This window comes from Eleutherodactylus coqui, chromosome 11, assembly GCF_035609145.1.
Source record: "Eleutherodactylus coqui strain aEleCoq1 chromosome 11, aEleCoq1.hap1, whole genome shotgun sequence".
NCBI classification, from domain to species: Eukaryota; Metazoa; Chordata; class Amphibia; order Anura; family Eleutherodactylidae; genus Eleutherodactylus; species Eleutherodactylus coqui.
In genome coordinates, this window is record NC_089847.1 from 5,489,987 (window position 1) to 5,503,306 (window position 13,320).

Sequence of the window (13,320 nt, forward strand, 5' to 3'; positions counted from 1 at the left end):
AGGGCAGTGTGATGTTATGTGACGCCATCATGTGCCCTACCTGAGGGGAGAACTCCAGAGGGGGCTCTGATGGCCACTCAAATCTCATGGCATCTGTTTGGCTGCGGTTTGTCATGGTAAAGGTCACCTGGTATCGATGTCCTATGTGGCAGTCACCAAAGACGACATGCTCGATACGGGCAGCTGTAAGTAACATGACATTACATGTTTGAAGGTACAGCACTCCCCTAGTAGGAGCCAGCAGTGATGTATGGGACACCGCTCCACACCCTCACCTTCTACCACGTCGTCTTCCAGCTGCCCATCGGGGGTAACTAGCTCTCCGGGGCTGTGGATGTTATCTAGGGTCAGGTCTTCCTTATAACCCTCTCCCACAAGTTGCACACAGCTTTTCTCATATGGATTATCCAGCACGGACAAGATGAGAGCACCGTCGTAGCGTTGCGGCTCAGGAGGGCAGAATGCCACCACAAACTCTGCAGTCTCCCCAGGACAGAGATTCAACGAGGCAGTGTGAGCGTGGCGCCCTGTCAGCCAGGAGGAAAGAGAGGATGAACCCAAAATTACCAGAGGAGATGTGGATGTAGTGTCAGATACACCTAGATTTGTACACTTGTACTCCACCTGGAGCCGTGCATTGTACACTTGTACTCCACCTGGAGCCGTGCATTGTACACCTGTACTCCACCTGGAGCCGTGCATTGTACACCTGTACTCCACCTGGAGCCTAGCTCTGTACTCCTATATTGTACCTGGGGCCTTGCACTATACATCTGTACTCCACCTGGAGCCTTGATCTATACTCCTGTACTCCACATGAAGCCATGCATTGTACACCTGTACTCCACCTAGAGCCTTGCTCTGTACTCCTGTACTCCACCTGGAGCCGTGCGTTGTACACTTGTACTCCACCTGGAGCCGTGCATTGTACACCTGTACTCCACCTGGAGCCGTGCATTGTACACCTGTACTCCACCTGGAGCCTAGCTCTGTACTCCTATATTGTACCTGGGGCCTTGCACTATACATCTGTACTCCACCTGGAGCCTTGATCTATACTCCTGTACTCCACATGAAGCCATGCATTGTACACCTGTACTCCACCTAGAGCCTTGCTCTGTACTCCTGTACTCCACCTGGAGCCGTGCGTTGTACACCTGTACTCCACCTGGAGCCGTGCATTGTACACCTGTTCTCCACCTGGAGCCGTGCATTGTACACCTGTACTCCTCCTGGAGCCGTGCATTGTACACCTGTTCTCCACCCTGAAGTTGTGCAATGTACCTGTTTCTGACTGTTCCAGATGTCCGGTCTCCAACCACGCAGGGTAGATACAGTGAGTGTTCGGTTTCGGCTTTAAACAAAATGCTTGTCCATCTTCTGGCAAATCAATATTCAGCTAAGCGAGAAAGCGAGTAATTAATACTGAGATCCAGATTGTGACAAATCAATGGTGAATATACAGGGGCAGGAGGACAGATATATAGTGGACAGTGATCTTGGGGCAGGAAGGCCGATATATAGCAGATACTCAGGGCTGGAGGGCAGATATATAGTGAACACTGGTCTTGGGGCAGGAGGGCAGATACATAGCGGATACTGATCTCCGGACATGCAGCTGGAACATACAGGTCATATTTGTGTTATACACAGGGCAATAGGCAGATATATACTAAAACATAGAGAAGACTGAAACAAATGAGATGAATGCAATGACGAGCCGTAGCAGTCGGTTACATGCCGGAGCGGCCCACCTGTGCGGGGACAGAGCCCTCGTTTTTTAGGACAAGAAGCAGTTGTTGGCTCTGACCAATCAGAAGTCTCTGGAAAAGCAGAACCGGGTTTCCATGCTTGTTGCGCAGTGCTGGGCGCAGGACGGTAATGCGAGGAAGGTTTCCCTCTCCAACAATATCAAAGGTCAAATTACGATATTTAGAAAGTGCGCTGGTGAGGAAAACAGGAAAAGTGTAAAGAGGTAACAGATCCCATCACACTTCTCGCACCGCTACCACCGTACGGCATGTCACCAGCGTACTGCGTGATACTGTACTTCTAAAACCCTCTGAGCGCCAATTATCTGCTTACTGAGGGAGTCGATGTCATTGTTAGAATAACACGTACCTTGTAATCCCCTCGACAGTCGCCTCGAAGGAGCCCTGGTAGGTCTGCATGCTCTGCGGGGTGAAGGACACACTGGCATAGCTGTGACTATGGCTGGGGATACTCATACGTGATGGCCAGACCTCGAAGATGTCACTGCTGCGACTCACAGACTAGGAAATGAGAGTCAAAGGTTGAGATCTACACCACAAAGCAGACTGATCCTCTATGCTATATGACACAGGAGAGCCATGTTCCCCATACCCCAGATCATGCTCAGGGTTTAAAGGGGGTTTCCAGGGAAATACTATTGATGACCTATCCTCAGGATAGTTTTCAATAGTTGATCGGTTGGGGTCCGCCGCTCAGGACTCCGGTCGATCAGCTGATCGGGCGTGATGATGAATATTTTTGATTTATGCTAAATGTATGCTTGTACTAGCTGCTATTGCTCTATTTTATCAAAACTCATATCAAAATACTAAAGAGGACCTGTCCGTCCATGCGTGAGTGAGTAGTAAGTGTGTTTGTGAGTGACTTACATGCTCCGCCCATGATCACATGGCAGTGACATCATCAAAGGTCCTTCATCACCAGTAAGAGAGTTACATGCTGATGAACGGATGGTCAACAACTGCAGTATGGTAAGAAGCCTTATTCTTACAAAATTTTCCGTTTCTCACTTCCGAGAGGACTCCTGACTTGGGTATGTGTGTCCATTTGGGTTCAATGTAAGCGACTGGTCCACAGAGCCAAAGAACCCTGGTCTAGATGTCTTTGTGTTGATGTTGCTGTTTAATTGTTGTGCAAAGTTGTCATTTTAAATTAACTATAAAGATAATAACCCGATGCGGAACTATTACCCGTAGGGATCCAGGCTTTGACGAAAGTCTGATCACATTGTGTTTCCTAAAAGTGAAAGGTGGGCGTCCTCACTGAGAATCACAGAATAGACAGAGTTATATGTATTGATATAATTATTGTGCTTCTTATAGCAAAAAGGTCGAAGTCCCTCACTGAGAAATCTCAGAAGACGTCTTGATACAGGGATATATCTGATTTTAGTATAGGCAATGGAAAAAGAACAGATTCGCAAACTAAATAACACAGCCATAATAAGAGATGCTGTCAGGGCTACAACCACAGGAGTCAGAGTGGAAGCCGCTGCGCTGACCCCTGTGTAGTGGCGGGTGCTTGTAACTGCAGGCTCAGCTCTCATTAATAGATCCTCAATGGTATTTTCCTGGAAAACCTATTTAACCCTTCAGTCTCGCAGCCTCATTGTTACCTTAGTGGACAGCAGTTTGATTGTCAGAGCCACATCGCAGGGAACCTTTCCAGAGTTGATAACTTTGAAGCGAGCGACAGATGTTTGTCCCACCAGCACATTCAAGAATAAGAACCGCTTCTCTTCTTGCAGGTAGATCCCCCCAGACTGCAGCGGCGGCAGACATTGCAGGACTCTGGCGTCCCCTACAATACGGTGCTCTTCGAATATACTGGCAATGTCATCTGTGACAAATCCTGGAAAGAAGAGATAATGGTGACATGTGTGCCCTGCCCCAGCGGGTGATGTAGGAACGCTGGTCCTCGTGGAGCTTCACCTGGGGTGCACACTTCACTAATGAGGTGGAAAGGGATTCCGTTAGGTTGGTCATCTGGGGGTCGATCGGAAATATCCAGAGCAAGGAATTCCTCGCTCTTGCCCAGCTGGTCAGCAAAACACTCCACACTGATGATCTGCTGACCCCCTGGAGGAAGGGATCCAAAGCCGGGTGACACTGTGAACATGCCCAGCGTAAAGCGAGCCTACAGGAAAATACACCTGGTCAGAAAATGAGACGTTGCACACATACAGTCTATGAAACATCATATATGAGTATATATATATACTGTACATAGAGCAAAGTGATGGCCGCAGAGCTGCACAATATCATGTCCAGATGTTCTTATGGACACAGCTACTTATTACCTCTTCTCAACATCATTATCTCAGCCCTGGCCCCTATGACAAGTCCCCAAGCAAATAATGATAATGAGCAGTAAGTAGCATCTAACAATGCAGGTTGGACATACCTGCCCAGAAGTACTACCGTCTCTCAGCTGGGAATCCGCACGCTTTGTTTTGCCTAAGGCAACTGACCTACTGGATCCAGATCCTTCCCGGGAACGATATCTCTTCATTCCAGGAGCCAGCCTAAAAGAGACAAAGGAGCTGGTAGGGTCACATACTGACGGGCAGGAGATCAGCGGTGCCTCAAGATTCTCTACAAAGAAGCTGGTGGGGTCACGGACTGAAGTGGGTGAGGTCACAGATCAGGGACCACTCATAATTCTGTACAGAAAAGGAGTGGGGTCACAGACTGATAGGGAGGAGGTCACAGATCAGCGCCCCCTTATGATTCTATGCAGTACCTTCTCACGGACTATATACAGTGATCTCTCGTCTATCGGGTTACGTTCCAGAGACCCCCTGGATACGTGAAAATCAGTGAAGTAGCGGCGTTATGTTTACACAAATGAATCTGTCAGGTAAACTGCCAAACAAGCGCAAAAGTGAACAAACAGACCGATGCTACAATCTGTGAGCCAATCAGCACCCAGGATACAGAACACATTCCATCGGCCAATAGTGTGCCGTGTTCAATCTCGCGCTGGCATGCGCTAATGGCGTACTGTACTTCCTGTATGTACCGCAAAATTCCACCATATAGCAAAAAACTCTGCAAAAACAGAATTCTATATGGTCTATCTAAAATCCACGATGCACTGAAGCCGCAGTCATTGAACCGTGATATAGCGAGGGATCACTGTAATGTTATTAGAGATTATCTCTGTCCTGCGATGAGGACGCTGATACAGTCTCATAGGAGGTCATCTTCTTACCCCTTCTTGGCCGGCTGAATCATCACCTCACGGATCATTTTGCTGATGTTGTAACGAAATTCAAGAAGACCGCAGTTCTCCAGAGTGAAGGAACACAACTTGCGGCTGCCCATCACTATGGCTCCAAAGTTAATGTCTGAGGATGGCGACAGGTGGTATTTGGCGAAAGCTGATGAGACAGAGATGCGGATTGGGATACTCGCTATCGTCTCACCGGCATCGGACAGGTTGGGTTCAATAACCTGCAGGGAAGACAGATGAGATACATCAATATTCTTCATATCGGGTACAGTCACTATAACTGCGAGTAATATAACCAGGATATGATGAGGCAGGACTGTAAAGACTGCACTGCTGCTCATGATTAGTGAGGATGAAGAGGGAGAAAGAGGTCTGCACCCCTCCACACCGCCGCTCATGTGGAGTGAGGATAAGGAGAAAGGAGCCTGCACCCCTCCACACCGCGGCTCATGTGCAGGGAGGGTAAGGAGAAAGGAGCCTGTACCCTCTGCTTATGTGTAGTGAGGATAAGGAGAAAGGAGCCTGCACCCCTCCACACCGCCGTTCATGTGCAGTGAGGATAAGGAGAAAGGAGCCTGCACCCTCTGCTTATGTGTATTGAGGATAAGGAAAAGGAACCTGCACCCTTCCGCACCGCCACTTACGTGTAGTCAAGATGTGGAGAAAGAAAGGAGCCTGCACCCCTCCACACCGCCGCTCATGTGCAGGGAGGATAAGGAGAAAGGAGCCTGCACTCTCTCCACCACCGCTTGTGTTAAGTGAGGATGAGGAGAGAGAAAGGAGCCTGCATCCTCTTTGACCCACAGCTACCCTCTACAGAATACCTGGCACTTCAGGATGGGTTTATCCATAATCTGCACTTCCTTCTTGGCCTGGAACACAATCTGCACCGGAGTGGCTCGCTCGTTGGGGCTCAAGGTTCCTTTTTGCGGCAGGATGGTGAAGATGGAGTTTAGGTCAGGCATTCCTGGAACGGGGACTTCTAAGGAGAAACTGTTAGAAGAAGATACGTAGATCTGGGTGAGAGAGACTTTCTGTGGCAGTAATAATGGTGTAACATATTGTGACATCCCTGGAAGGGGTGCTGGTCCCAGCAGTAGAGGCACCTCCTCCATCAATTCCCGATGTTACTGGGCCCTGATCATGTCACCTTATTATGAGTACATCACATGGAAAGTCCTACATCTGCCATACTCTCCTTACATGACCATATCACCTTCCTATATAGTCCTCAGTAAGCAGTCTCAGGAGGTCACCTAGTTAGGAGTCCATCATTCTGTGGTGAGCTATGATTGACCGGTATATCCTATTTTCTCACATTTCCCTTTAATCCGGACTGGTCGATCCAAAGCCTATATAATAATGACCAGAGAGCAGGATGCGGCGTGAACGGCAGCCACATCACAGCCATCGGGTCATTTCTCCCACTACATCACTGGATTATAAGCTCTGTGCTTCATCGTTACATGGTAGTTATGGTTCTCTTACACCAGTTGGTGCAAGAAGAGCGACGATCATAGAGACGGGCACTTATTTACCTCGCCTTTTACAAAGGCTGATTCAAACTCTACAGGGGTTCAACGATTGTTCGTCTCCCACGCCTTTTCAATTGTTGTTAGCAACCAATTCATCATTACACAGAGAGATCTGCTGCTAAGAGTCATCAGTCCATAAGACACCTCAACAGGTCATGTTTTCAGGATATCCTATAGCAAGAACACCTGTAGTAATGTATGAGGACTGACAATAACTATATTACCTGTGCAATAATGAGGAAATCTAGACAACGTAACCTGTAGGAGTGCCTTGAGGACTGGAGTTGGGAAACATTGACCTACTGCGTATAAAAGGGCATTTGCAGAAGCGTAGCTTGAAGCTTCTGGGACCCCATGTGAAATTTGTAACGGGGCCCCCAACTATAATGCTTTAGTCATAGTACTGGGCTCCCTATATGGAAAAGAGATGCCTCATGAGCCCCCTAAGGCTCCTGGGCCCGAGTTCAACCGCATCATCTGCATCCCCTATAGTTACGCCACTGGACTTTTGTCAATGTGGCACATCAGGCCTGGGGAGGGTTCCTCACCGGAGTTGTAAGAGCCCTTTTACACGAGCTGATATCATGTTCTCATTGTATACATCCTCGTCACTTACCTGAAGCCGATCTCGTACTTCCCCTTGTTCTTCAGAGAAAGAGTATGTTTACTTTCTTCTAAGACTTTCACCACTCCGAAGTCCAGGCCTCCATCTGTACCTGGGCAAAGAGCAGCCAGATGTGAAGAAGACACATGCAGCATCCAAGACTGTCTGTCCCCAGTACATCCTATACAAGTGGCATCAGTATCCACAGCTCGACACATGAACATGATCTCTACCTTTAGGGAAGCTGATATCTAGAGCCACATCGTAAGACTCTGCAAACACATGGATGTTCTCCAGCTGCACGATGCCCAGGATGTTCTCCACATCAGAAACCTGCAGTGAGAGCCGAGCACATGAGAAGACCCTGGATTCACCAGGACACACAGCGACGACATCACCTCTCTTACCTCCAGACGGATGAACTTCTTGATGTTGCTGGCTTTGACTGCCTTGAAGTGAAGCTGTAAACCATACTCGGAGCGAGGTGCCACGATACCCTGGTCCTGAGACACAGAGAAGTCATCACCCAGATTCTCCAGTCCAGTTAACCTCCAGGCAGCTGGTAAGAAGGTGCTGTTCCTGAGGAAGACGGTCTTGGTGTTCTTCCTGTGAATATGCAGACCATTAATGGACTGAGGTACGCCAGTGCATTAACGCTCAATCAGTGCAAGCTGTGTCATCCAGGAGAATACCAGTCACATCCAAATGTCATCCAGGAGATTACTAGCAGGTCCACCCATCGTCCAGGAGAATACTAGTCAGGTTAACGTGACATCCAGCGGAATACTAGTCAGGTTAACGTGACATCCAGCGGAATACTAGTCAGGTCCACCTGTCGTCCAGGAGATTACTAGTCAGGTCCATCTGTCATCCAGGAGAATACTAGTCAGGTCCACCTGTCATCCAGAAGATTACTAGTCAGGTCCACCTGTCATCCAGGAGAATACTAGTCAGGTCCACCTGTCATCCAGGAGAATACTAGTCAGGTCCACCTGTCATCCAGCAGAATGCTAGTCAGGTTAACATGGCATCCAGAAGAATACTAGTCAGGTTAACATGGCATCCAGGAGAATGCTAGTCAGGTCCACCGGTCGTTCAGGAGAATACTAGTCAGGTTAACGTGGCATCCAGGAGAATACTAGTCAGGTTTAGCTGTTGTCCAGGAGATTACTAGTCAGATCCACCTGTCATCCAGGAGAATACTAGTCAGTTTTAGCTATTGTCCAGGAGATTACTAGTCAGGTCCACCTGTCATCCAGGAGAATACTAGTCAGGTTCACCTGTCGTACAGGAGAATACTAGTCAGGTCTACCTGTCGTACAGGAGAATACTAGTCAGGTTAACGTATCATCCAGGAAAATACTTGTCAGATCTACCTGTTGTCCAGGAGAATACCAGTCACATGAAAATATAAATCGAGGAGAATGCTAGTTAGCTCCACCTCTCGTCCAGGAGATTACTAGTCAGGTTTAGGTAACATCCAGGAGAATACTTGTCATGCCCACCTGTCGTACAGGAGAATACTAGTCAGGTCCACCTGTTGTCCAGGAGAATACTAGTCAGTTTCATCTGTCATCCAGAAGAATACTAGTCAGCTCTACCTGTCGTCCAGGAGAATACTAGTCAGGACCACTTGTCGTCCAGGAGAATACTAGTCAGGACCACCTGTCATATAGGAGAATACTAGTCAGGACCACCTGTCATATAGGAGAATACTAGTCAGGACCACCTGTCTTCCAGGAGAATACTAGTCAGGACCACCTGTCTTCCAGGAGAATACTAGTCAGGACCACCTGTCGTCCAGGAGAATACTAGTCAGGTTAACGTGACATCCAGGAGAATACTAGTTAGGTCCACCTGTCGTCTAGGAGAATACTAGTCAGGATCACCTGTCATCCAGGTAAATACTAGTCAGGTCCACCCTTCATCTTGGATAATACTAGTCAGGTCCAGCAGAGTCTGTGAAGCCGCCCTCAGTGTAATAGTCACAGAGGAGCTTCGCAGACAACACTGAGGACAACCCACTGGGGGGCAGCACCTCTGAGAGATTATAACCATCAGCATCACTTCCTCCCCTCTACAATCTATCTACTCACCGATGCAGCAGCATCTTCTCGAAGTGAACCTGCTTGCGGTCGAGCTCCAGCTCCGGGCGGACACCTCTGCAGCTCACATGGAATATGACTGGCTCAGGATTGTCCTTAATGCAGCACACAATATTATCTTCAAAGAGCCCTGGGGCGGTGGGATAGGCCCATATGGAGAGCTCCTGGGATAAAACACGTGGATCAGTCACTGTTCCTGGTTGCATTCTTGGCTGATCCTTCTCCTATTACTATATATAACGAGGTTTGGACATGGGAGGTACAAAGAACATGGGGGCATATGGCAGAGAATGAACAGATCTCAAAATCTGAACGAATGACAAAAGGATCACATTCAGATACGCCGATTCCCTCATAAACCTGCAGGCCATTACATTTCCGTTACTGCGAGACCCCAGCACAAGAGACCATCAGGCAGGTGACATCATACATGCCCGGTCCTAATTTTACTGGGGTAACAGTCGGGGGACTCATGCCGCATAAGACTGGAAACACATTAAACTTCCTACTATGAAGGCTATTTGGTCAGATGTAATGAGGCTGACAGCTAATGTCGCACAGCAGCCCTCGCGATGAGGAGACAGGTCAGGACAGTGTGAGGTAAGCCTACGGCTGCATGCATGTAGTCAGACCTCATCATAGCCCCGGAAGAACACAGCGCTCTTTCAACCACTACAGTCCAGGAAATCATCTGCATAAGTGTGACTACATTGAACTGATGATTATTCGTCTGACACCCCCATCTGAAATGGCCCCATATAGCACCGTCATCTGACTTGGCCGCATGTGACACCCCGTTTGACATGATCTGATCTCACAACCCCATTTGACATGGTCCCATCTAGATTGGCCCCATCTGACATAGTCTCATCTGACACCCCCATCTCACATGATCCTATCTGACACCTGAATCAGGAATGGCCCTATCTGACACCCTCAACATGGCCATATCTAAGAACCCCATTTGAAATGGCCCCATTTAGCACTCCCATCTGACATAATCCTATCTGACACCCCCATCTGGAAATAACTTTGTCTGACACCCTATCTGACATGGCTGAATCTGACAGACCCATCTGAAATGACTCCATTTGACACGCTTATCTGAAAAGATCTCATCTGATTGGTCCATGATGTTACAGAACACACAGTGGCAGTTTTTCCAAGTGAAATGCACTACAATTCTGGGTCAATTTGTGCCAAAAAACCGATGCCAAAAATGCTGTGCACTATATTTGTTATATGTCATAGGGGTTTACCTTAGCGGAAATGGAACGTGGTTTAAAATACAACAATTGGATGGCGACATTCTTACAAATCAATTTCTGAATTGTTATTAAGTTAAAAAAACAAACAAACAAACAAACAAAAAATTCATAAAAATTCAGGAATTGATTTGTAAGAATGTTTCCATCCAATAGGTGGTGCTGTGGAGCTAGTGTTTCCATCTCTATGTTTGGACTTTAAAAGGAGAGATAGCAGACATCATAAAACTGTCACATTCCTTAGCTCAGTGGACTGATTAAGTATTCATCTCTTTTCTCAGGTTGTTTAGTGTTATTTTAAGTCTTGAGTCCGAGACAGTCTCAAATTTCTGTGTGTGAACATTTATTTAGATCAAGAGGGGTGTTGTCTCTGCATTTGTGTTATAATTGTGCCCCATCCAAACCAGTTTCAGAGCCTGATGAAGGGTCGATAAGAGAACCACCCAAAAGCTTGCTGTAACATCATGTAGTTTTGAGGTATCATGTCTACAAGGTTACTTGGTTTCTCTCACTGAGAACAATCACACTTTGCTCTACTGGTTAACACAGTACCAAACTTTTTTCTGTTTTACCTAATTGTAATAACTTTGGCGCATTTTCAAATGGCTAGGTTTATGTTTACACAGTGTAACGAACAGACAGGGTTAGTAAATGTGCCCAGTCTTCCTTCCATGACCTGTGTGACATCACATTGCTGTGTAGGGGGCGGCTCCGTGTGAATGTAAACATACCTGTTTCTCAGTGGGCTTTAGGCTCATGGTCGGGGGATCCAGAATGAAGGTTGCAGCTTTCATGTCATACTGGAAGCAGAAGAGGACCTCAGATTCCAGGGGAGACACATTGCAGATGGTCAGCGTCTCCATGTTCTCCGGATATTGTCCAGCTTTATATCTGTAAAGATTACACAATAACATCTGCCAAATCCTGCAGCTCCAAAAAATCGCCACCAGGGGCGTCACATTTTAGCACCCAATGCAGAATATTACATGGTCTCTGCCTGGCTGTACATGCGACTATTTGATATAAAGTTATCCTGCCAGGTCAGTTCGGTGTACGATGACACAATGAAGAGCCGCAGGTGTAATAGAGAACATGGTGCAGTAACGTGGTGCAGTCACGTGGAGCAGTCACGTGGAGCAGTCACGTGGTGCAGTCACGTGGTGCAGTCACGTGGTGCAGTCACGTGGTGCAGTCACGTGGTGCAGTCACGTGCAGCAGTCACGTGCAGCAGTCACGTGGAGCAGTCACGTGGTGCAGTCACGTGGTGCAGTCACGTGGAGCAGTCACGTGGAGCAGTCACGTGGAGCAGTCACGTGGTGCAGGAACGTGGTGCAGGAACGTGGTGCAGTAACGTGGTGCAGTAACGTGGAGCAGTAACGTGGTGCAGTCACTGACAACTCTACTAGGAGTTCATTGTGCTTACTTAATGGGCTGCCAGGGAGACACTCCAGTCTGTACTCCCTGTACCAGCTCTGGTATTGGGGCAGTGCAGTTTTACAGATTACGGGCATTAAGCAGCTGGCAATGGTTTAGCAGATATATGTATAAGTGACTGGTCTGCTGTCTGCACAATTTTCCTGTCATTCTGATCAGCGGGGATATCTGACAGCTCCTTTAAGGCTCTTCTGATATAGACTTGTCCATGTACATTTATGCCGCCTGCGGGTTATACTCCGAAGATGCCCAAGTTCCTGGCATTACAAGACATGACAGCACAGACTGCACAGCAGAATGAAGACATATGGATGATTTCCAATAAAGGTCTGTGCTGCCACCCTGTCTGCCAGTGACTGCGGGTTATCATCATTGGGGGACAGTATACGCCTGCACTCACTTCTCCCGACTTTTACCACACAGCAGCGGTCCGAAGTCAAAGGTGCCAGAGCGGAGGATGAATTTCTTGTGAACAATCTCATCACTCTGGATTTCCTTTTTGCGATGTGGAAAGACGACCCTGAAATCAGAATCGTAGAATTAGCTCATGACTGCCAGGAACAAAGAGGCCAGACCCACGTATTTCACCCACTCGTACAGTCGTGGCAAAAGTTTTGAGACTGACACAATTTTTGGTTTTCAGAAAGTTTGCTGCTTCCGTGTTTTTAGATCTTTCTATGGTCACTGAAGTACAATTATGAGCATTTCATAAGTTTTTACACTTTTATGGACAAACACATTTAGTTTAAGCCAAGACTCCATATTTACAGTGTTGACCCTTATTTTCCAGCCTTCTGCCATTCGTCCGAACATGCTGGATATCAGCTTTGGGCCCAAATCCTGATAATGGCGACTCATGCTTCCTAATCGGTGCTTGAAGTTTATCACAATTTCTGTGTTTTTGTTTGTCCACCCAGTTTTTGAAGGTTGACCACAGGTTCTCAGTGGGATTGAGATCTGGGGAGTTTCCTGGCCATGGACCCCAAATTTCAATGTTCTGTTCACTGAGTCACATAGTTATCATTTTTTGCCTTGTGACATGTTGCTCTATCATGCTGGAAAAAGCATTGTTCATCACCAGATTGCTCCTGGATGGTTGGGAGAAGTTGCTTTTGGAGCGTGCGGGGATTGAACTCACAACCTTCTGGTCATGAGCGAGAGCTTAGGACTGCATTTTTTTTGCTGTGCCACACGAGGCTCCAATTCCTTATTCATGGCCATGTTCTCAGGATGCCATACTGCTGGCATGATACAGGACTCATAGTACCGCTCACCTTTTCTTCTCCAATCATTGTTCTAGATGTTCCTTGATGTTTTTCATGGCTGCCCTTCTTGGCACCTGGCCGGTCTCCTAAATCCTTCATCTTACT

The 13,320-nt window shown here is 47.5% G+C and overlaps 1 protein-coding gene across 2 annotated transcripts in view; it reads right to left on the reverse strand.

Annotated features, from left to right (window-relative positions):
* Window positions 1-13,320, reverse strand: part of HYDIN (HYDIN axonemal central pair apparatus protein) — a 110,377-nt gene that overhangs the window by 13,139 nt on the left and 83,918 nt on the right. For both annotated transcript variants that reach the window (XM_066583641.1, XM_066583640.1), the window contains exons 50-65: window positions 12,351-12,470; window positions 11,248-11,407; window positions 9,243-9,415; window positions 7,554-7,752; window positions 7,380-7,479; window positions 7,159-7,258; window positions 5,832-6,000; window positions 4,987-5,228; window positions 4,177-4,297; window positions 3,705-3,909; window positions 3,389-3,624; window positions 2,122-2,273; window positions 1,755-1,944; window positions 1,285-1,399; window positions 276-527; window positions 41-183 (exon numbers count right to left, since the gene is read on the reverse strand). In XM_066583641.1, the coding sequence (XP_066439738.1) occupies window positions 41-183; window positions 276-527; window positions 1,285-1,399; window positions 1,755-1,944; window positions 2,122-2,273; window positions 3,389-3,624; window positions 3,705-3,909; window positions 4,177-4,297; window positions 4,987-5,228; window positions 5,832-6,000; window positions 7,159-7,258; window positions 7,380-7,479; window positions 7,554-7,752; window positions 9,243-9,415; window positions 11,248-11,407; window positions 12,351-12,470 (2,677 nt within the window). The remainder of the gene's footprint in view (window positions 1-40; window positions 184-275; window positions 528-1,284; window positions 1,400-1,754; window positions 1,945-2,121; window positions 2,274-3,388; window positions 3,625-3,704; window positions 3,910-4,176; window positions 4,298-4,986; window positions 5,229-5,831; window positions 6,001-7,158; window positions 7,259-7,379; window positions 7,480-7,553; window positions 7,753-9,242; window positions 9,416-11,247; window positions 11,408-12,350; window positions 12,471-13,320) is intronic.